Source organism: Accipiter gentilis, chromosome 8 (genome assembly GCF_929443795.1).
Source record: "Accipiter gentilis chromosome 8, bAccGen1.1, whole genome shotgun sequence".
Classification (NCBI taxonomy): domain Eukaryota; kingdom Metazoa; phylum Chordata; class Aves; order Accipitriformes; family Accipitridae; genus Astur; species Astur gentilis.
In genome coordinates this window covers 23792408-23817123 of record NC_064887.1, presented here as the reverse complement: position 1 = coordinate 23817123, position 24716 = coordinate 23792408, and the positions used below count along the sequence as shown (strand labels likewise).

The 24716-nt window shown below is 36.0% G+C and overlaps 1 protein-coding gene across 8 annotated transcripts in view; it reads left to right on the top strand.

The window, feature by feature from the left end:
- KCNT2 (potassium sodium-activated channel subfamily T member 2) overlaps positions 1 to 24716 on the top strand; it is a 160271-nt gene that overhangs the window by 48140 nt on the left and 87415 nt on the right. For 7 of the 8 annotated variants that reach the window (XR_007506969.1, XR_007506970.1, XM_049807707.1 and 4 more), the window contains exons 5-9: positions 677 to 725; positions 3799 to 3858; positions 8190 to 8264; positions 8767 to 8850; positions 9605 to 9699. Coding sequence is in view for 6 of the 8 variants with exons in the window: in XM_049807707.1 (XP_049663664.1) it covers positions 677 to 725; positions 3799 to 3858; positions 8190 to 8264; positions 8767 to 8850; positions 9605 to 9699 (363 nt within the window). In the remaining 2 variants the exon portion in view is untranslated. The remainder of the gene's footprint in view (positions 1 to 676; positions 726 to 3798; positions 3859 to 8189; positions 8265 to 8766; positions 8851 to 9604; positions 9700 to 24716) is intronic. The other variant, XM_049807706.1, reaches the window with a different exon arrangement.

Sequence of the window (24716 nt, the reverse complement as noted above, 5' to 3'; positions counted from 1 at the left end):
CTCTGATTGCATAAGTGAACTGCTGGATTGGATGCTCTTACAAGATCTGAATGCCACCAAGGCTTATACCTTGCTGAAAAAAAATGGATGCCCTTATTTAAAAACAATTATATGGCTAGCAGTAAATGACTAACAGTAAAGTGTTGTGCCATTGAGTGTGCCAGATTCCAGTAGTACTGTATCAATTGCCAATTATTGAGTTTAGTTAAATACTAAGACAACATGAGGTTTTTCCAAGGTATGACAGCCCCTGTGAGTCAGATACCATTTATATCGTTAACACATATAGCAAAAAGTTCACACAAAAAAATTGTCAAGTTTCTTTTTCCTACCACAAAAAGTTATTCCTCTGCATCTCTAGAATCAAAACCAAAAATTGATTCTTTCTGGAATCATAGGGGATGAACTAGCAGCCACTGAAGCAAGTAAAAGATTTCAGTATCACTGGGTGTTGGAATACTTTCATGGGAACTCAATGATTGGCTCTGGATTAGAAATACAAGCAATGTGAATACTCAGTAGCTAACTACTGACTTAAAATTTTTATTACTGAGAATTTTTTTTAAAAATAAGGCTGCTCTATTTTCCATTTACATGTACAAATTTCTTTTAATTTTGTTCAAAACATGTAATGAGATTTTGATTAATTTCATATTTATTTCCTTATAATGAACAGGTCTCCTATTATTTGGGTGAATCGAAGCTTGCCTTTATGGGGCTTACAGGTAATATTTAAATGGGTGATTTAATTATTTGCATTTAATAACTGTAGACAATATTGATTTATAGCATTTTAGTGATGTTAAAGGATACTTGGAAAAGTTGATGTTAACAAAGAAATCTACTTGATGACCAAGTACAACAAAAACATAAAGATTAGCTGCTCTGAGCTAAATGATTTGAATTTTTATGGCTTTAATATATATTTCTGAAGAATTAAATCTTAAACAGAACATTGTAGGATTAGATAGCCTTTTCTCTTAGAATTACCAAGCTCTGTTGAGTCAGTCACTGCTCTAATGATGAGTTTAAATTTCATAATTCCTTATGACTTGCTTTTGACACGCTTCATGGGCTTTCTTGTTAAATACACTAGAAAGCTAAAGTTACTTTGTAATATAGAAGCCTACACATTTAGAGGAGTATGTCACAAAAGATGCACTACGTCAGTGCTTAGTAGGTCTTGGAGGTCTTTTGAAACTTGTGGTTCAATCCTCAGTGTCCTGGAGCCTGCTTATTTTAGGAACACTTCTTTTACTCATGGACAGTGCTGTGGGAATTCTCCTTGTGAAATGTATTTTTTCTATTAAGAGTTCCTTAAGCTTCCAGAATGGTTATATATACCATTATATTCCTGCACCATACTTAGTGCAATGCCATTATGAAGGTTTGTACCTGTGTGTAATATACAGTTTTACTAAGGGAAGAATCTGTTGATGAAAATACCTTTCAATTTCTTGGTTAAAGTATGCACAGTTTTAATAATTTTTGACTTAGAAATTCAGATTACTGTATTCAATTTAATTAAAAAATACTGAGAGATCTATTTGCTTATTGTTACAGTTTTATTCTAGTAAGTTTATTTAATAAACATAGGAATTTTTATGTTTGTGTATGTGTGTGTGTGTGTATACACATGCATTCATGGTGGGATATATACAATAGTTGCAAACAAAGATTTATTTTTATTTGAGATATAACCTGAGTTTATATAAAACAATAATACTTATTTGGAGAAACTGTTATCATATTTTGATTGCATATTTTAATAATTTTCCAATTCATAGCATCTTTTTTAATTCTAGATAAAGATATTGTGAGTGCAAATAGTGCACTCCTCTGAGTTTTCAGTAGTAGTGAGTGTAAGTTTAAAATTAGAAATCCTGAGGTAGGTTTGATGTGAGGCTCCAGCTGAATTTGTACATTTTCTTGACAGAATATTCCCACAATATACATTAAAATACAAATATTTGCTATGCAAAGGATTTAAGGAAGTTTTATGGTTATTTAATATGTGTAAATGTCTACGTAAATTTTTTACTTTTTTGATAGTTAAATATTTTTAAACTACATAATACACTAACTACATAAAATCTAAGTAAGGCTGATAAGTTGAGCTCAGTTGCATTTAAATATTAAAATCAATAATGATTCATTTGTATTGGTTTTTGTTGTTTTCAACTTTCTGAATTACGCACAGTAAGAAAAGTGTTTGTTTTTCTACATATTCATAACATTATTACAGAAAAGTAAAGTGCTGACTAACTTCCATTATTTACAGCTTCTTCCTTCTCTCTCTGTCTTGTGAAAAGATCTTGGTACCTTTTAGGAACAGACAACTGAAACTTGAGACACAATCTGACAGACCGTGTATGGAGCTCTCTAAAAACCATGGGAAGGCCACCCTGCAGGCTCTCTGGAGTGTTATACTTTGAAAAGAGCCATAGGACTCAAGTCACAGCCTGTGCTTTTAGTCAGAAAAATAAAAATATTTAAGCTTCATGCTAAATGCTTGTGATGGGTTGACTCTGGGTGGATGCCAGGTGCCCACCAAAGCCGTTCTATCACTCCCCCATCCTCAGCTGGACAGGGGAGAGAAAAATATAACAAAAAGCTTGTGGGTTGAGATAAGGACAGGAGAGATCATTCACCAATTACCGTCACGGGCAAAACAGACTCAGTTTGGGGAAAATTAACTCAATTTATTACAAATCAAGCAGAGTAAGGTAATGAGAAATAAAACCAAATCTCAGAACACCTTCCCTCAACCCCTCCCTTCTTCCCGGGCACAACTTCACTCCTGTATTTCTGTACCTACCCCCCAGCGGCACAGGGGGACGGGGACGGGGATGGGGTTTATGGTCATCACACATTATTTTCTGCCGCTCCGTCATCCTCAGGGGCAGGACTCATCACACTCTTCCCTGCCCCAGCGTGGGGTCCCTCCCATGGGAGACAGTTGTCCACGAACTTCTCCAGCGTGGGTCCTTCCCATGGGCTACAGTTCTTCACGAACTGCTCCGGCATGGGTCCATTCCACGGTGTGCAGTCCTTCAGGAGCACACTGCTCCAGTGTGGGTCCCCCGCGGGGTCACAAGTCCTGCCAGAAAACCTGCTCCGTGGACTCCTCTCTCCAGAGATCCACAGGTCCTGCCAGGAGCCTGCTCCAGCGCGGGCTTCCCATGGGGTCACAGCCTCCTTCGGGCATCCACCTGCTCCAGCGTGGGGTCCTCCCTGGGCTGCAGGTGGATATCTGCTCCACCGTGGACTTCCATCCATGGGCTGCAGGGGGACAGCCTGCCTCACCAGGGTCTTCCCCACGGGCTGCAGGGGAATCTCTGCTCTGGCACCTGGAGCATCTCCTCCCCCTCCTTCTTCACTGACCTTGGGGTCTGCAGGGTTGTTTCTCTTACATGTTCTCACTCCTCTCTCCGGCTGCTGTCTCTGTCTGTCCCAGGAGCTTTTTTCCTTCTTAAAAACGTTATCCCAGAGGCGCTACCACTATCGCTGATTGGCTCAGCCTTGGCTGACAGCGGGTCCGTCTTAGAGCCGGCTGGTATGGGCTCTCTCTCTCTCGAACACAGGGGAAGCTTCCAGCAGCTTCTCACAGAAGCCACCCCTGTGACCTGCCCCCCCCAAAAAAAACCTTGCCACACAAAGCCAATACAATGCTGTTAGCTGAGGTGGTTTCAGAGGATGCATGGAAAATCTGTTTATTATCTTTTACTTTTCATTGTAATGCTTAATGTCATGTATTCTTTAGAAGCTAGTATTAATACACATATTTTATCACTTAAGGTTTCTGTGGCTTTAATAAGTCTCTTTGAAACTCTGCTGCTGAGTTATCTAAGCTATAAGGTAAGTACTTTTAGTTACTTTTAGGCATAATTAGTCACAAAAAGTAACTGAGTTAAATGTTTCAATATAAAATTCATGTGCCTGCATTTGTGCCCACACTGATGTACAAGCAGGAAGTTGAGAAAAACACATGTGTAGAGGACACCATATTGTCACAGGCAGCCCTGTTCATGTTTCCCAAATCTATGAGCCAACACTAATACCTAGAGAGTGGAAGTCAGAAATTAAATTTCATTTTTTTTCCGTTGTCCACTGGCACTTTTTAATTTGAAAACACATTCTCAAAAGTGACATTGATTTTTGGATACTGCTTTTTCAAGTGCACAGTTTAATTTGAAAACACATTCTCAAAAGTGACATTGATTTTTGGATACTGCTTTTTCAAGTGCACAGTTTAATTTGAAAACACATTCTCAAAAGTGACATTGATTTTTGGATACTGCTTTTTCAAGTGCACAGTTTTATATGTCTATCCATAATGCAATGGACACGATTCTCATTGATGTCAAAGCTACTCAGTATCTATAACTCAAGTTTCAGGCCTCTAAAACTGCACACCAAAAAACTAGGCCAAGACAATACCTTTTTTTTTTTTTTTAAATTATGGATACCTACATACTTGTGTTATCCATGTCTCTGATGCTGTTGGAACATCTTTGCAAAATGCCTTGATATCATCTTGTGTGAATACAATATATTTTTGTATTTGCATTCTCCTTAAAAAGTTATATTTTCCTAGTATTTTTATTAAGTTTTCTACATTACATTGTGTTATGTACTATCCTAGTGAGTTTTAGGTGCTCTGCATTTTTAGTACCTTCAGGAGAAAAATACTAAAATAATTTATCAAAGTAAATATGAAAAGGCTTGGCTTCTAAAGCTAAAAGTATCTTGGAGCATAATTTTTTTTTTTTTTTAATTTTTAAATTACTGACATTCAGTAGTTATCAGAGCCACCACTGAAGTTGGAGAGTTGTACTTTAGTGTCTTTATCAAGTATGGCCTGAATGTTTTCCTTAGTACCCAATAATGCTAAGAGGCTTAAAACTGTCTACTGTCTAAAAGTTATTCTTCTTAATCCTTGTAGCATATACTATTTAGGTGTTGGTGTTACAAATGGAAATCAATTATAAGCAGAAACAATAAAAAATTAACACACCCAGTGCCAAACCAGTAGAGAGCAATCACAGTTTATACTGTTCCTGAGTTTATTGGGCAGCATTTTATCCCTATCCATTCTGCTTGTGGTCTGCATCAATTTTAGTGAGTACAGAAGATGAGAGAAACACCAGTGAGTCAGCTCCCATGAGAAGTTACTTATTAGTGTGCAATGGGTGTAAAGCTCTACTATCTTGATTTGCTGCATATACCTGTCACAGAAGTTGAGGCAATTTTATGATGGCTGTATTTCCACTCCCCATAAGGGAATAAGAGTAATGTAAGGAAGAATAATAGTACTGAAATGCACTTTGGCAATCCAACTGATACAAACACCTCCTTCCCTCTGGCCCTGTCCTCTTAGTTACAATCTGGAAATGTCACAATAGAGCCATTTACCACAGTTTTACAGCAGTCTCAGGAAGCCAAGAAGGCTGGTATTTTGCCCACTGTAAGGACTTTATATAAGCACAGCCAGAATGACCAGAAGAGTCTTGGTTTGTGCAAAACTGTGACAGATTACTTATTTCATGCCAACATTTCCAAAGCTTTTACAATTTAGGCATAAGTCAGAGGACAAGCCAAGAAGAAAACAACAAGAAAAAGGTGATTGTGTTTGCATTTGTGCGCACATTGCTAGGATTTCACAAATAACCTGTAAAATAAATAAAGCGGTTATTTAAGAGAATACTCCAAGGAATTTACCTTTCTGATACTTGGTTGGTGACATATGGGAAATGATTCAACATGCAGAGTAGTGAAGACATAATAGTATATCATGCTACTAGGATACAGTGAATTTGCATTTTTTATTGCTTTTATATGGGCGGAATGCAAAGAAGGTAGCACTGTATTACAATGCTGATCACTTGGATCCAAGAATGAATCATTTACAATCTGCATTCTCACAGCTTAACCCATTACATGATGGTTTGCACTTGGCCAAAATTCTGAAAGACGTCTACATTAGAAATTTTCATTGCCAAAACTCATCACAGACATCTGGCAACCCTACTATATCAGTGGCACACAGGCAGTCTTAGTTGCTTTTATCAGTACCATACATTCTCACTGCAAAAAGCAGTTTTGCAGAAGACATGATGCATTTGTTTGTGGAAGCCAGAATCTTAGACCTGTACACATCACTAAGTACCTGGAGCACATCTGCACAGGCATTTTGCCTGAACAAGTAAATTACATGGCATTTCTTTTCTATAATGCGGAAAAGAAAGCTCTTAGCATTAAAAATGAGGAAATTAGTGAAAATGCAGAATGGGTCATTTGGGAAAATCAAATTTTCTTTTGATTTTATTATTCCTACAAATAAAACCTCGGCTTACAGTCTCATAATTTCACTTCTGCTTACAGGGCTTACATGCAGTATTTAAAATCATTCAAGTATGTCTAACTCCCACCAATTACAATTACATGGAAGACAATAATCCCTGCTCCATAGGTACAATGGCTTCCAGATGTGAAAAGTTGAAAATAGAAAAAGAATTTTATATGCTATGGGGCTTGTATTTAATTTTCAGTGGTTATATCAGATGGTTATTTTAACAGGAAAGATTAATATGTCATTGCAACTGAAAATACAGTGCTGTACTGCAAATTCTTGTAATATTGCCATGACATATACTACATTGTTATTGCATTACCTATGTTATACAGAGTTAGTAAAGCTGTAAGTCACTGGATTTTAAATAACTTCCTTTTTAATTGTATGGATTTTCATCGCAACATGTAATCATTCACAGTCACTGTTCAGATGTGAAAAGAAGTAGTATTATCCCCATCCTGTAGCTAGCAGTAAGCAGATTAAAAGATCAGTACCACTTTCATTGAAATACGTAGGAAGACCTCTAATTTCATGTAAGCAAGATGAAGTGCCAAAAAGCCCTAAAATGTACTGAAGTGTTTGTGGCAGAAATACAGAACTTTGATATTGTAGTCCTAATTCAAATAGTAAGCACTAGATTGTCTTCTGTACTTCTGTCTCCAAAACAGTTGGGGAAGAGAAAATACCAAGTAAAGATAAAAGAAGATAAATGCAAAGGAAGGAAGGAAGGACTCACTATAGAATACTACTGTCTTTCCCTAACTTAATTTCTTTCCTCTTTTTAATACTTATTTCTTAATAAGTTAGTATATTAATACCAGGATTAGAATTAATACAGAGAAATATCCAGACCTCTGTAACTAACATGCAGAGGCTAATAAAACAAGATTAAGAGAAAATGAACTGGTATTTTTTCTTTGGAAAATACAACATATTTGCATTCCTCTTTTGCTTTATATTTTGCCATGAAGTTCTATCAGAAGGATGTACTGAGAGTGGCTCATCATTCATAACAAACATTAGTAACGACTATAGGGCAGTCACCTGGGCATAGAGGTAAATCAAAACAGTTGATTTGATGGTAAAATCTTCTGAGCAGGGCATGTCCTTTGGATATATGTCTCTGCAACTCTTAAAAGACAATAAGCATTAAGATAAGAAAAACTTGGGCACAATGCAGGATTTTAAAGACTTAGAGGTTTCTAAGAGAAAGAAGCAGAAGTGGTTGCGGATAAAAGAATTTGCCAGCAGGGTAGTCTGTTACCTGTATGAAGAGTCACTCCTTGTCTGCCTGTAAGTGTGCATGTAAAAATAAAAGTAAACTAACGTCTGAAGAATGAAAAAGCAGAGATAGGTTGTATCTGTATGATTCCAAGGTACCTAAAAATGCAAAAAAGAAAACAGGAGCATATTATTCTCTGAAGAAAAAGAAAACTTAATTGAACAAAGCTCTTCATTAGCTGAGAGAATGAGTTCACTAGTTAATGCAATTAGAATTCTTTTTTTAAGCTGTCTTATTAACTAGGTCATAGCAGGGAAATAATATATGGTCATATGGAAACGGAGATCTGCTCTAGTAAAAATACAGATTTGAAAGTATATATTTTTGCCTGTGAGGCACATTATGATAAACAGTAAGAAAAATAGGCCAGAGTGACTTATATTCTATATTCACATTTGACATATGTGTTTAAATTTGAGATGAATGATCTTCCTGAAATTCAGCTAGTGGGAGAGACTCCATATGTGGCATTGGAATATCACATATATTTTTCATCAAAACTATATCTAAGCCTACTGTGACATGGTGGTTTTTTTTCCCTTTTCTTTGAAGGGGAATATCTGGGAACAAATTCTGAGAATACCCTTTCTCCTGGAAATAATTAATGCTGTCCCTTTCATCATCACGGTAAACATGTTTGATTTAATACATTTGCACATTGCATTTTTATAGCTGCAAAAATACTCTTAATTTTTATTTAAGTAAATTTGAATCTTATGTGGATAACAAATTTGTACCTGTGGGAACAGAAATCCGTCAACAACAAGAAGATGGTTTGCTACTTTAATGAAGTAATAATACAGATCACTTTCCCCTTTCTCCCTGGTAGGGGACAAACAAAACCAAACCCTTGTAACTCAAACTACAGGACAATCAATAAAATAAACCAGCTAGATATAAAAATCTAAGAATCTCTGGTGTCTGCACAGAAAACTGACTGTCCTTATTTTATCAAATTCTCTTACATAGTAAATCACAAAGGAAGAAAAAATGTTATTTAAAGCCATATCTCACACTAGTAACACATTAATAATTACTATTTTTCCTAACTGTTTCACTGCTGCTTGAATAGAAAAGCTCTATTCTTGACTAGAAAAGCTTTTAATGAATTTGTTAATTTTTCTTTCAGATTTTCTGGCCAGTCCTAAGAAACCTGTTTATTCCTGTATTTTTAAATTGTTGGCTGGCAAAGCATGCTTTAGAGAATATGATTGTAAGTATGACAAAGGAAATAACTATTTTAGAGTTTCTATTTTTTTAGTATATTGTCTTTAGTGGGATTTTGGCAGCACAGTCCACTGTGAACTTTAAGAGGAAGCTAACCAGATCTGTATTTAGGTTATAGAAATGGTCAAGCATTACTAAACTGCTTTCTGCATCAAAATTAGACAAAATTAAGATATCAAGTTGTCATGACCCGGGCTGGACAGACCAGGGAGTCGGGTTGAATTTAGAATTCCCTCGGGCTAAATAAAGGTGAAACGACACCAGAAGAGCAGTTAAACGTTTTACTCATGATAGAAGTAACCTGAACTTGGGAGGCGTAACAGTAGGTGGCAGGGTTTCTCACAGCAGGATTTGGCATGGAACTAAACTATTCCCGTTCCAATAAGGGAAAGTTGGAATGGCTGGTTCTTTTGCTACTCTTCCATTCATACATAATTGCAGGGAACTCAACTGCTATGCCTTAATTGGTCCTTACAGCCTGTAATTTTTAAGCTAGACATGAGCAGACAGACCTTACAGCAGCTTGCAGTAGTATCAGAATTGTGCCAAGTTGAACAAAGAACTAGTTAAATAATCACAGTATTACAGCTGGCTCTTTTACACCCTTCTATATGATCAGCAAATTCTAAGTGCATTTGAATGACTACATTTTATCAGGGCACTATATAATTCCTCTATAGAATCAGCTCATGCCTTATTAATTCAAAACTAAAAATAACACCTATTTTCCATTAATACAGAATGATCTTCACAGAGCCATCCAACGCACACAGTCTGCAATGTTTAACCAAGTCCTCATTTTAATATCTACCTTACTATGTCTTATCTTCACTTGGTAAGTGGCCAAACCCCCTTTTTTATTACATATAAATAGTAAAATTAGATTTATTATATATAAATACTCCCTCTGTTTTTATTATATATATTAGTTTTTCTTCCTTTACTACATGGTGATAAAACAGGCATTATGGAGATCATGCATTGAAATAAAAAGAGTAATATACTTGCAGTGAAAGTGTTAACTAGCACCTGGTACTACCAGGGTCCTGATACACTGGGTTTGGAAACAGAATGTGCATGCATGGGAAAGGGAATCATTCTCACTCTAAGGAAGGAAATGCAGATGATGCAAAAACACAGGAGAAAGGACTGGGGGGAAATTTACGTATATACCAAGAGTGCAATCTCAGCAGAAAAGTCACTCAAATTTGAAGAGTACCAACAGAAGTACCCATACTAAGGTCACCTTCCTCTGACTGGTGGGACAGAGAGAAAAATATGCAAGATCTCAGCCTTACCACTGTGATGACCCAAGTTACGTTCCCATAAGGAGTACAAGGGGACAGTTGTAAATAATCTCAATTACAGGAAGTGTAGATTTTTGTAATCTAGATTAAAGAAAGTAGTGGATGGTTGGTTCAAACAACCAAAATGTGTTACTCTGAAGAACTTTTTACTGCAAGACCTTGAAAACTTAAATTTACAGGAGTTTGGGAAACACAGAGAAAAATCTGTTGAGGGCATTAAATATAAACATACTTGAATAATGAAATTCCTGACCTGCAGATTATTGGAGGCTAGGAAAAGATACACAGGAAACACCACTTGATTGCCCCATTTTTATACTATGCCTTAAGGATGTGCTGTTGACCAGAGCTGGAGACAGATAAAAGTAGACTACATGAGTCTTTGGTATTACCAAGGATGGTCATGCTTATATTTGTATAAATGTATAGTGGTTATAATGTAGCTTGGTAGCTTACTTAACATACAAAATTTTCTCAGGAGTACTGCCTGAGAAGTGTCATATATGGGAAAAAAAAGTAGAGGAGGAATGTGTGTGTTAAAAGACAGCATGAAAGGGGGCAGTGAACAGAGAAGATGATTCTGTATGGAAAGGCTAAATCACCTGTATTTATTTTGCCAGACAGGGTGCCTTTGGGTCAGCACCACTGATAAAGTTTGGTCTGTCATTTTGGAGACGGTGATCTGATTTGCTCTTACTGTATTTCTCTAGCTTGGTTTTCTGATGGCCACTGTTATGTGCTGCCTAACCTTTCTGGTAATAACAGCGTAAAATAACACATGGCCTTTTCCAGTCTTGTCTCTCTCTATCCTTTTTTCAAGAAGAGGAGTTTGTTCTAGCCAGTGGCTAAACGAATGGTCCAATTTTAGCCTCTGTCTTATGGCCACACAACTGCATAATGACAAATGCTGCCAGCTCTGAACAGTAATGAATTTTTGTGAGATTAAATTCCCTATTGAGTATGATGGCCCTTTAAGAGGAAATTTTATATAAATAAGGACTACAATACTTGAACCAGAATGCATAAAATTCTACCAGTGTAGCACTTGGACATTTTTAATTGGCTCTAATTTTGCTTTTTAACTTTTTGCAATACAATGCGCTCTTGAGTAAATATGCCTTCACCTTTTTTACTAACCTACTTCAATATTTTACTGAACTGCTGAACAAAATATGTATCCAGTGCTCACTGAAGTAAACTAGTGATGAGAATGTTTCCTAAGAACTCACTGTGATGATCCCTCATTGAATAAGGCATAGAAGCTGCAGCTAAACAGAACATCATGCTCACCACCAGGCGTTTTGATAACTGACAGTAAAACATGCAGTAAATGACAAGCTCACCTCCAGCAATTATGTCTGGTCTCAACAGCCGCAAATACCAGCTCATTATAGATCATTATATACTGACCTAGTATTGACCCTGCTGGACTGCAAAATAAGCTAAATAGGATGAAAATACCCAGTAATGTAATAACTAAGGAAATGAAGCACTTTTGAAATGACTAGGAATAGTTGTTCAAGCATCTGAAGCTTGCCTAAGACTTGAGTTCTGCTTAGCCAATTGTTACTATTTCTTATATGAACACACATAATGGCATTTTTACGCTTTTTTACCCATCTACATATGATTTTATGTTACAGAGCATATTTCTAATATATCTAAAAAATTCTCTATAAACAGAATCAATTAGCTTAATGTCTTTGATTATGTTACATCTGTGGTGAATTTGAGACAGCGTTTCATTTTAAGAGGCATCATTTTAAGCTTACATGAGTTTCTGTATGCTGAAAGAGGAGCAGAGTCCATTTCTGGAATCTGTCCACTTAAGGGTGGCTTTCACCAGGCTGATCTTTCACATTTTCTGCAACAGCTGGCAGTAACCAAGTGTATTCCCCCAAACATATATGAGAGCTAGCACTATACTTATCCATACATGTAATGGAGCACAATACAAAAAAAAATTTTGAGCTAGCACTAGTCTGTTTTCATAACCATGTTTTGGTTACATTTAGAGGTACTGCCTTTGTCCACGAAGTACCATAGCTTCAGTAATGTAAAATTAGTAAGACTAGATTAGTAGCTTGAATACAGTGCTTACAGTTTCAGAGCACTTTCCCCTTAGAGTATAGTCAGTAGCATGGGGACATGCTCATGGTGTGCTTTTGGTGCCACTGTGCCTCCATGCCTTCTAATGGAATATGGACGTAGGGGATGGGCCACACCTTTTTCACCTTGCTAGCACTGGGGATCATTTGCTTACAAGCCTTTGAGAAGGCTTGATGAGAAAATGTAATGAAAAATTATAACGGCAAAATGTAATAAAACCCCCAACTTGTTTCTTGGATTAATGCCTTTGCTTCTTTTTATGCAACTATTGTATTGTGTCAACACAGAAATGTTATCATATATGGATTTATTCTGTTTTCTTTTTTTTTCCTTTGGTTGATAGCGTGTATTTGTCATAATACATTTTTAAAAATACTTTTACTTATTTAAGTTCAAGAGTTCAGATCTTAAAAAGGCATATGGGTGATCAGGGCTGTTAAAGAGTGCTGCTTAAAGAGTATAGGATAAGGACTTATGCTACTGAAAAACTGGTTAGTTGTTTGTGAAAGGCAGAACAGAAATCGTGTTTATTATAGGGAGAGCAGAAGTATGGAAGCCCAATCAGAAGTCTTTTTGGCTACACATCAAACGTGGTTTCTATGGAAACCTAGATAATTATACACTGATTTTCATGCTATTTTACTTATTAATTTGGTAGTGACATAATATTTCTTTTGTTAATCTTTTCATATGTTTCTACATAGTTATTTCTAAAAGAATTAGGTCAGCATCTTTCCCATGCGACATGCAGGGAATTCTTTGTGCAAATGATGTAATGGAACATTTAAAACTAGACACAGAGACCAGTGAAATTAGTAATAATCTGAATAGCCTGTTTACTGTGGTCCCTGGAACAAAGTCATAAAGGTTAGAGAATTCAATCCAAATTATCTTCTGAGTGTGAGAGAGACATTTGTAGTCATCTTGTCTTCTGAAAATAAAAAAGAATCGGAAAGACTAAATGGTAGCTCAGCTGCTTCACAAAGCCTCTGTAAAGTGGAGTGTCAACAACAGATTATTTATAAGTAGATCCTATTTTTTTAAATATGTAGGGAAATATTAAATTAAGGAAGTAAACAATATGAGCGAGAGATTTCTGTTGTTTATTGCACCCTGAAGGATGGGTTGGGGCTTCAGGTACTTGTGATCTTTTCAAGTTAGAATCAAAGTTTTGCTGATTTTCTAGCACAGGTTGCAGATCATTTATTAACCTGAAAATCAGTAGTTCCAAACTTAATTTAGATAAAATTAAGTGGGCAAAGTTAAATTTGAATAAATTTGAAAGACAAAATAAACTTATCTATATTTTTTGTTCTTTATTGTTGTACCACATGATATTTTAATATTTTGAATGGTATGTAACTATGTTATAGGTCAGGTAAATCATCCTTCAACAATTAATCAATGGCAATTTTACAATCTAGTAGTGTGGTGTTGTTTAAATCAATATTTTTAATTGACACTAGAAAGAATTTTCAGCATGGCCTGCAAGACTTTCACTCTTGGTGAGAGTTAGACATTAAATTACTTTCCATTCTGAAAGTTCCAGCCTCTATCCTGTGAGTCATTTGTGATTATTCTCTTCTAATAATTTTTTTCTGCTATGTGAAGGTACTGTAAATTCAGTAATTAGAATATGCATACTTAAGCAAAGTGTAAAAATAGATTCAAAACCAAACCCTTGCCCAAGAAGGAGAGAAAATGTCTGTCAGGTTCTTTCCCAATATTTTCCCCAATAAGTTTCATGTGATGTAAAAATGTCTCTCAAATAGCAATAGCTGCTAATATTTACAATAATCTGGACAACTTTTTATTAAAGATGCATTGAGAATATTTGGGAGGGATACACAATATTTTGCAAAACATTACGCACTCTGAGTATGCTATTGGGAGAACAATTTTTCAGCTTTTATTATCATGACATCTTGTAATACAGTAATAATATTACCAGATACCATCACAAGCAAAGGTTGTTCTAGCAGCAAAGACCAATTACCATTAGGTAAGGTGGAAAAAAAAGTAAATTATTTTAAGTCATATAACATTTGGACTGTTAGAAATACAATTCTCCATAAATGCATCTCCATAGCATCCATTTGTTAGCAATCATATTTTGAATTTTGTGGGAGATAAATAAAATCAAGCTACTGCTAATATTAACTAATTATGGCTTGCCAACACATGAAAAGCAACACATAAAATTCCTCAAAGTTAATCTAAGTGCAATCCTGTCCTTCTTGTTTTGCAGGAACATAGCATAACATAGAATGACTATAAGGAATATGTAAAGTCTTAGTAAAATTAAAAATTAAGTTAGCAAAGCCTGCTTTAGTTTTCTGTGTCACTGTCCTGGTTTCAGCTGGGATAGAGTTAACTGTCTTCCTAGTAGCTGGTACAGTGCAATGTTTTGAGTTCAGTATGCGAAGAATGTTGATAACACACTGATGTTTTCAGTTGTTGCTCAGTAGTGTTTAGACTAAAGTCAAGGATTTTTCAGCTTCTCATGCCCAGCCAGGGCACAAGAAGTTGGCACAGGACACAACCAGGGCAGCTGACCCAAACTGCCCAACGGTGTATTCCATACCATGGGACGTCCCATCTAGTTTAGGAACTGGGAAGTGGGGGCGGGGAATCGCCGCTCGGGGACTGGCGGGGTGTCGGTCGGTGGGTGGTGAGCTATTGCCCTGCGCATCGTTTGTACATTCCAATCCTTTCATTATTGCTGTTGTCATTTTATTAGTGTTATCATTATCATTATTAGTTTCTTCTTTTCTGTTCTGTTAAACCGTTCTTATCTCAACCCAGGAGTTTTACTTTTTTTTCCCCAATTTCCTCCCCCATCCCACTGGGTGGGGGGGAGTGAGTGAGTGGCTGCGTGGTGCTTAGTTGCTGGCTGGGGTTAAACCACGACAGTCACACTGATGTACATAAGGACAGAACTGGGGCCACAACATATAATTCCATAATTGTCATGTGAACCCCTTGACGTAATGAAGGGGGATTTGGTGAAAATCTAGAAGTGATTACCCAAAGAGCAAAGACAAATCAGGGATGTCAAACAGAAATAGAATGCCATATTCCGTTACCAAAAATCAACGACCATATTTTAATATGCGCAATATGCATTTGAGATATGTGTATATTCAAAAGTACCTGCACTTGAAAAAGATCCACAGAAAAAATGCAGTCAGAGAAAAGGTTTTGGCGATTAAGAGATAGGGAGCAATGGAGATAAATACAACAGGTGTGCGAGGGCATGCAAATTGTTAGGATGTGGGTTCTTTAATAAGCTTTCCATTGGTTTATAAGCACACATGCACACATACACCTGCTGCTGAATCACAGGCTTGTAAGTAGATATCTTGTGTGAAAATGTAAGTGTTACATATGCAAAATATGCATGTTACCTTCAGAACAGGGGTGATAAGAATAACTTTGGTAAAATAAAATACTAGAATACAAGTCAATCTGGAATACAACCAGAGACTGCAGGTTGTGAAATACCGTATCATGATACTGGTATAAGAAATCTTATGTTTTGCTTTGGTTTTGGGAGGACTTCAGTAAAAGCAGGTAAAGTTCCCCTTAAGGGAACTTAAGGGGCAATTTGATACATAAAATAAGTGTTTAAAACCTCTGTCTTCCATCTCTGTCATTACAGGAAGGCATTACATTTCACATGCTTTGTTTTATCTTTGCAGTAAAAAGAAAAAGCTGATACTCACATGCTGTCTTTGAGAATGTTGTATCTTTTTAAACAGTAGCAAATAGAATGCCATGTGTAACAATGGATGACTAACTATGTTGAGGATGTTATTTCACCATTTAAAATTCAATGCCTGGCAGCAAACCATCATCACTCACAATTCCTGGCTCAAAAATGAAGTTGTCATTAGCATGCAGACTTAAAAAAAAAATATAGATATCTTTCATTGACTGATTCATTAGGCTGACAAAACTATTTTACTTCACTAAAATTTGGTGTTTATGGTGGTTTATGCTAACACATTTAACTGTATTATTAGATGCCATCAGTTATTCTGGTTTTCTGATGAGCAGTAACTCATTAAGCTGATTTGTGATCAGCGTAACTCTTTAGTGATTTGTTCACTTTTATTGTCTGTTTCATATTCCAGCGGTATTTTAAGGGTGTGAAGTTTAGCAAAGTTCATATTTCTTAAATCAGGAAGTGAAGAGTTAAAACAGATGTTGATACAACTTTGGCCATACTAACAGAAGCTGGCACCAGCCACCAGGAATTATTCACTCACCCCCTGTTTGTATTAGGCATAATTTTATGGAATATTGAAAGGATATCTCAAAGGCTTTGGCAGAGCTAGGGATGTGATATGAACTGACCTGAAAAGAAGACAGATTTTAGTGCATTTACAATGAATTTTAAAGAAAAAAAGTATCTCCATTTTTCTCTTCTGTATACTTGGTATTCCATTAAAAATTACTATAATGTTTAGACAGATGTTTTTCAAACAGGTGAAACTAGACAGGTAGACAATCATCTAAACATAGTATCATATCTGGGTGATAAATACATGCAAAAGTTAAATGTCCATGGATTCCTCTAACTCACCTGTGTGTGATATTCTTTCCATTAGCAATAGGGGCTCCATCCCCCATGCCAGAGCTGTCACATGCCAAAATCACTTACTGAGCTTAAATAAAGGAAGTAAAGAATTAAAAGTATGATTCACTACAAAAATGTTACTTGTAAACTCAATCTCTGATAATTGCTTGTGAACTTCAACAAGAGTCTTTACCAAAACATACAGGTCTGTCAATTGTTTGACCTAGTCACAACAATTAAATGTCAGCTTGATATCAGAGAGTGTTAAAGATTAATCTCTAAATGGTATCTTGACTCCCAATAAATTTGTATTTCTAGCACTGTTAGCAGTTATCACTTTCCATTCTCCCTGTCCCCCCCCAAAGTAGAAGTCTGTAAATAAAGGCCCTTTAGGGTATAATCCAAATAAAGAGTTCTCTGATTAATGAGTTCTGTACTTCCATTGGCAATTAAAACCTTCTCCTAAAAATAAGTTAAAAATAGTAAATTATATTGAGTTTTGTTATCTCTCAACCTCTGTAAAATATCTAACTGTATACTTATAAAGGAACTCAAACGTAAGCTTAAAGTTGAATATATGCTTCCATTCTTTGCAAAAACACAGCCATATTTTTTATGTTTGTGGAAATTGTACATTTCTGCAATATATATGAAAAATTATATATACTGTATATTAGGGTGAAAGTGCCTGAGTCACAGCAATAAGGAAGAAAAAATAATTGTTATTCATTTAGTAAACACTTAAGTACAAACTGTGGGTTGACTTTGCAGACTGAAAACTTAACAACAGGCATGAAACCAAATTGTCAGCTCCTTTGGGCACAGAGTGCCGTACATAATTACATTCCACAGCAAAGCAGTATTTTTACAAATATATTACAAAAGGAGTAGGAGATCATGTAAGGGATGAGGCTATTTAATAATATTGGATATTTAATCCACTACTTTATGGTCTCCTATAATTGCATGCATTCTACTGCTTAGCTTAACTCTACAGTGTAAGAACAGAACGCTTCATGGCATTCCAATAAACTTTTGAATTACTGTTTCATATTTTCAGGACCTCTATTATTACTGGCTTACATTTATGACAAACCTTAGTCAACTGCTGAGAATGAGCACTTAATTTGAGTACTTAATGAGTACTTAATTTGCTTTTCAGTTTACAGTGTGTTGATATCAACAAATTAAATACAGTCCTATATTTTGCAAGTTTATCATTAGTGATGAGCAGTGAAAACAAAGTAAATGTAAATATTTTATGCAAAGAAGTTAAAAATAAAATTACTGAGGAGAGGGCACAGCTACATGTGGGTATGTATGTACTTTTACTAGAATTGGATAAATATGGCAAAAAAGAATGATTGTGGGTCATGTTTCAACTGTACTTCACTCAATCTCTTTGTTCACTTTGCTAATATTCTAAAACAAAAAAAGAAAAAAAATGCAGAAAATAAAGATTCAGCCAACGTTAAGGCAAATGTGAAATACTTAATCTTGAATATTCAGAGTGGAAGTCTAATTCTAAGGCCTGTAGTGAGTAGTAAGAATAAAATCTTACTGAATATTCTCCATGGCTAAGCAATCAAGGGGAAAATATGCCAGACAAAACATAGCAGAGACTAACTATATAGTGTGCTGTCAGTCCTGGTAGTCATGGTGATCTTCTTTCTTCTTCTCCCCTGCCTTCATCTTTCCACTATTATGATCATTAATCCCATACTATTTTGCTGGCTACTTGAATCAGCTCATCTCTTCACTCATGTGTCTGTTGTTTTTTGGTCATCCTGATACAACCTGTGCTCTTTCTTTAAATATTGAATGTTCTCAACTATGCTATTTTGAGAACGTAGCTTGTTGGGATTTCACCATAAAGCATCATAAACATACCTATGATTGTTAAACAGTCACACCTCTCACACTTCAGAGTAATCCTGGGAGGTTTTGAATTTCACTGATTTTTAGGAAGAGTTTTATGCATAGATCCATTTGAATTCTAGCCAAAGAAATTACCAGACTTGAAGGTTTTTCTTCACGCAAACACACGGTCACAATGGGTGGTCCAAAGAAGAAAACTCAGATGGAATTCATAAAAACTTCTATGACTTTCAGGAAGCTCTTTAGCTATTGTAAAGTTCAGGCTTTTCCACTCAACTAAAACCTTTCAGTGAAAACACCATCAGGACTCCACCAGTGTTAACAATAGTGAGGAGCAGGAGTAGAATGGTGATGAAATCATGGAGCTTGCTGATCAAACCAGACAAGTCGCAGACAGTCCAAGTTATCTAAGTCCTCTGGCTCATAGCTAGAAGAATTGCTAGGTTTCCAGGCAGAAACTCAAACCATAAAGGAGCCTACTTCTGTAATATATGATGTAATATATTGCTTTTGTCTCCTAGCAGTTAACCTCCTATAATTTTCACCCCACTAGACAACTTCTATTTAACATTTGCCCCCTTTCAGCTATTTTGGCAAACCTAAGCATTAAGCCTGGTGCTTAATTATATCTTGTTCACAGGCCAGTTGTTTCCCTGGTCATTGCCCAAACAAGTTCTCTCTAGCTAAGACAGTAGGTCATCAAGGAGACAACTTTGAAGTAAAAATACCTTTCCAGGAGGAATACAAACAAGAAAAAAGTATTTATGTGGCACACTTTTTCACTTATGCTGTTGTTTTTTTAATAACAAATCGTTATGAAATAAAGTAGCCAAAGGATACCATATGACTATCTAATTTAAAAAAAAAAAAAAAAAAAAAAAAAAAAGGAAGGATAAACTTTAAGTCACATTGTGGTTTCCATACAGCCTTTTGATCTTCTACTACCCTTTTCAGTGAACTTTCTAGTCATCATAAGCCTACAGGTAGTGTTCTAAATAGACAGAAACTGGACATCAGTGCAATTGTCTTGAGACTGCCCGTACAGCCACCCATTTAACCAGCTTGATGGACACTACCCTTGTAAAGCAGCAACACAGTGTATGCTTCCATTTCCATTTTGCTCACTGCTTGTTTGAACAATCTTTCTCTGTCTTAAGAATATCATGGAACATAGCAGCTAAATTGAGGACAAACTTATAGAAATGCAGATGCACAGGATTTACTGTCCAGCAAACACCACTGGCAACCTGCAGAGGTATCTGTGTAATTATTGGTCAGATTTTTCTCCACTATTGCTTAGATTGCAGTCATCCTCCCATTTAAAAATCAGTCCATCCCTTCACACTATCCTTCACAATCTCAAGAGTTTTTGCACAAAAATAAGGAAGTACCCCAACACTGGAACAAGCTGGTGAGAGCTGAGAGGAATCAAAGAAATGAAGCAAAACTGTTTCTGATGTTGGCAAGGAGACTGCAGCTTTGACAGTATCTAGTGGCCTTTATTCTTTTCTGTACAGGTGACCTCACTGGCAAAGGTAATGACACTAACAACATCTATGCATATGAAAAAAGTTTAAATAATGCCATATTTGTGCACATAACAACAAAAATATTGAAGGGAAACACTCATAATGGTAACAGAGAAAAGACCATGATTAGTTAGTGATGTCACAGCACAGCTTGAAATGCAAGAAGTGTACACCACTGTCCCGATGTGATCTGACTACAGCCTTTTACCTTAAACACTCTTCCTAAATTTAAATGTTCCAGAAGGGAGAAGAATAGAAAGTTTCCCATTACCTAAAGTCCTCTGCCATAAAGTTGTGTTTTAGCCAACATCCAGAGATGCAGAAAACAGATATGTCCATCTAACTTGTCACTTGGAGAACGAACCTGTCTGCTTGCTTCATTTTGTAAACATAAAGGGGTTACTGCATTTCAAAACAGCACAACTTTATAATTTAAATAGTATGCAGTGCTGTTATTTTCACAGATACTTTCAATTATTAAAAATACTAGAGAGTGTGCTTATGTTCATTGTTCGGCATCTTGAACAATTATTCAAAATACCATTTTTACTTCATAAAAAACCACACATCTATTTAAAAAGTAAATAATAGTGCAATAATAAAATCCAAAATGGAGCAGATTACATCCTCATTTAAGTTATCATAAAGCTTTTGCATTCACTGACCTATAAATACTCATCTGCAGAATGAACTCATTGTAAGCGTAAACGTTGTGCAATAGAAGGAACACAACAGATCTCTGTCTCTGTGTTCCTATATAATTGTAGCATTTCACAGTGGTCTTCATTTGGCCTTCTCAAAATGTTCAAGTAAGTCCATCGTGTTCCATCTGTCTCCATATCTGCAAACCTCTCTCCTTTGTTCTCAGAAAGATTATATAAAGCACAGCAAGCAGCTGCCATGAGAAACGGGTATTTCTCATCAGTTTCTAGCCTACATGTGTGTGTCTTCTGTTTATTCACCCTTTAGTCTTCCAAATGCATATTCTATTGTTTTTCTCAAATAGTACTTTTCTCCATTTTGGGTGCCTAATAAAAGAATCTGTAAACTCAGTAAAAATATGAAAAGCCATTTCTTATAAACATAAATATTCCATTCTAGTAATATTTTATGACTAGTTTTTCTTGCTTTGGTTATACGTCACATACAAAAATATTATATGGACTAATCACTCTACAAGCTAGACTTGCAGGACCTGGAATGAGAAGGGTAGAATCTGTGAGGTAGACGGTGCTTCACAGGGGCCTCGGAGCCTACGTTCTGGCTCAGGAAAAGTCAGCTTTCTGATACCAGTCTTAGTTATCTATGTCTTCTAATGGTGAAGATTGTCATCATTATACTGTTAGTCCTTTTAGATGATTGGTGATGAAAACAAATATGAATGAATGAAAATTTCTGGGGAAAAGATGAGCTTCATGCAGACAGTGAGGATTGACTGCAATAGCATGTTAAAATATTGTGAGTGAGATATAAATAAAGCAAGCAGAAATCAGTTTCTTCCATGTCTACAAGTAAAATTCACTTCTGACAGAGCTTGGGTTTAACTGCAACAGAATACATTTTTTATGGAAATTTAAGCTGGAAAGGAAGATTTCACCTGTGAGCTTTCCAAAAGGCTGCACCCCTCATGCCTATGGTTAAGGTGGATAAGACAAGTGGTACCTGCTGTGAATCACTTGCAAGTTTTAGATACTCCAGCCTGTATTTTCTATTGGTCTGAGTTTCATAGCAGGATAAGCAGTGCAGGAAAGACCATTCTTCCTGAATATTACTCAACTGTAAATTTCTGAGAAATTAATTTTTGTTTATGGTGTTATTAACAAGAAAATTTTGCAACTGGAGGAAGGTAATTTGGTTTGTCCTGAAGCAGTTGTTTTAATCGCAGCAATGAGAGTTGCATTCAAAATGCAAACAAATGAGAGACTGTCAAGGGGATGTAAAAATGTATGGAAGTTCAAGGAAGATCCATGATGAATATCCTTGAGAATCAGATGAAAAGGCAAATTCTTATAAGGAGAGAATTTTGACCACCAGAACTGAAGGAAAACTAGGAGGAAGATTGCAAAATCCTATTCTACAAAAAGCCTGTCCTAAAAGGAAGGAACTAGGAGAGGAGAAGTTTTCAAGTTTCAAGGCTAAGATAAATCAGAACGAATACTTAACAATAAAATTAAATCTATTTGTCATTAAATATGCTGTGACTTGAGTTACGCTGACAGTGAACAAAATCATTTTATCTGTAGCTCATAGACTATATCATAATGCTGTAACAGTTTTAAGGCTGTAAATCATCTAAGACTGATCCTGTCTCAATTGTTTGTGAAATTCTGTGGAATCAACTCTTTCCCTAAACGTTTATTTAATTCCATGACCTAGCTTATGTGGGTATCCAAAAATTTAGTAAACTAGATATCCGAAAAGACTGAAGCTAAGGTGGTTTACCTTGGCACACAAGGAGCTGCATAAATGTAATAAGCTGCCATAAAGGAATATTGGTATCTGGGATTTTCCGGCCGTTGAAAGATATTACATGTTTCAGTGAGGTCTGGAAACACTCTTACAGTAGGCAGCTTTGGTACAGAATACATGTAAACATTAGAGAGGATACTTCAAGGTCAGGAACTGCAGGATTGTTTAAAACAAATACATGTTTGTAATGAGACTGAAGTGTACCTAGGCTAGGATGGACACAGAGCTGATTCACCCTCCATCAGAGAAAGTCTGCTCTTGGACCACGACTAAGGTATGCATTTTGAATTATTATTACAGGTTATTTTAATGCAGGCAGAGTATTTAGGGGGAGAATCTTTCCATACTGTTTTTATTTATTTTTCATTAAAAACCTGTTACTGCTCTCAGTAGAAGCAGGACACTGAATTAGATGAGCCTTTTGCCTAATCCAATATGGATTTGGCCATTTTTTCTCTGTCAGTCCTTTTAGAAACTTTATCTCTAACCATCCAACTTGAGAATCTTTTTGCCTCTTCTTACCATCTCTCTCCATCACTGTCATAAAGAGGAAAGAAACGGGATGTGGTTTTGGATTCACGGTCATAGAGAATGAATGTGCAACTAGATCTTCCATATCTCCAGTAGAAATCTAACCAATAATGATTACTTCCTTCAAAATGAAGCAAATAATAAAAAAGATAAAAAGTGGTGCTTCCATAGTAGATATAACCTCATCTCAGAGTTTTAAAAGATTGAGTTTCCATTTCTTTATTACTATTAGCTTCTCTTAGCCAACCTTCTATGATTCAAGATCTTTTTTAAACAAATCTTATGATTAAAATCCAAGCTTAGTATGTTTGAAATCTGTCAAGGACTTAATTAAACAACTTACATAGTGGTAGTGGTACAATACCAGGCTTTGGAAATTGAATATAATTTTCCATGAGTTAGCTCAAAACAAACTTAGGTTCAGACAGATATCCAAACACAGTCCTGGAGCTAGTTTGCATTTTTTAGGTTTTCTTCATATTTATAAGAATTTTTATTACTTTTTGTTATTTATGCTAAGAGGATAACTGTGGACTGCATTCTGTAACTAGGAAATTAAATACATGTATACCTGGTCATAAGCAATACCTCTGTCTCTAATTCCAATCCTGATTGTACACGCTGGGTTAGTTGTTTCTTAAACACATTTAACAAATATTTGGGTAATGAATATTTCAGTTGTTAATTCAATTTGATCAAGTGAGTGTGGGTATTTTGCATAACAACTGTTACACTCTTAAAAGTGTTTCAGAACTATTGCAAGGAACATAAAGCATGATGTTCCAAAGCATAACATATTGGGTCTATTAAATTAGAAGTTTGCATTTGAATTTTCCAGCACAGCACATATAATTTCTGAATATTATAAATAGATTACATAATTGTTCTTCCTGAGAAAGGATAGGCATGTAATATTACCTAATACTTCAGTGCCCTGCAGGTGAAGAGTACCTGGTGGTTGAAGTACTGACTGCATGATTCTATTTCCTGAATAGTTACTGACTCCTTGAGTGAGCAGTCCAAAACCTCAGACTCCAGCAGGCTCTTAGCTGCAACAGTATTGATGCACCTAAGTCGGAATGCCAGGGTTTACTTTGTTTACCATCAAACCTCTGGGGCAGACTGAAAGCATACAAAAATACAGATAGTTCTTTGGACTTATAGACTGATGTGCTCACAGACCTTTTTATGGAAATACACTGAGCTGCATGCTGCCCACAGTGGGACTCTGCTTCTGCAGTCTCAATGACCAGAGGTGTTTTATTGCAGCCCTTCTTCTCATTTCACAAAACACAGCAGCAGGAGTAGAAAGGTTCTAACTCAGTTTCAACAAATATTTAGATACAGTTGGTCATTTCATAATATCCTATTCTGCTTAACAAGATGTTCTGCAGTTTCTGGAAGTCACATGGCTTACTAGTGGAAGTTTATTTTTATAAGTTGAGCT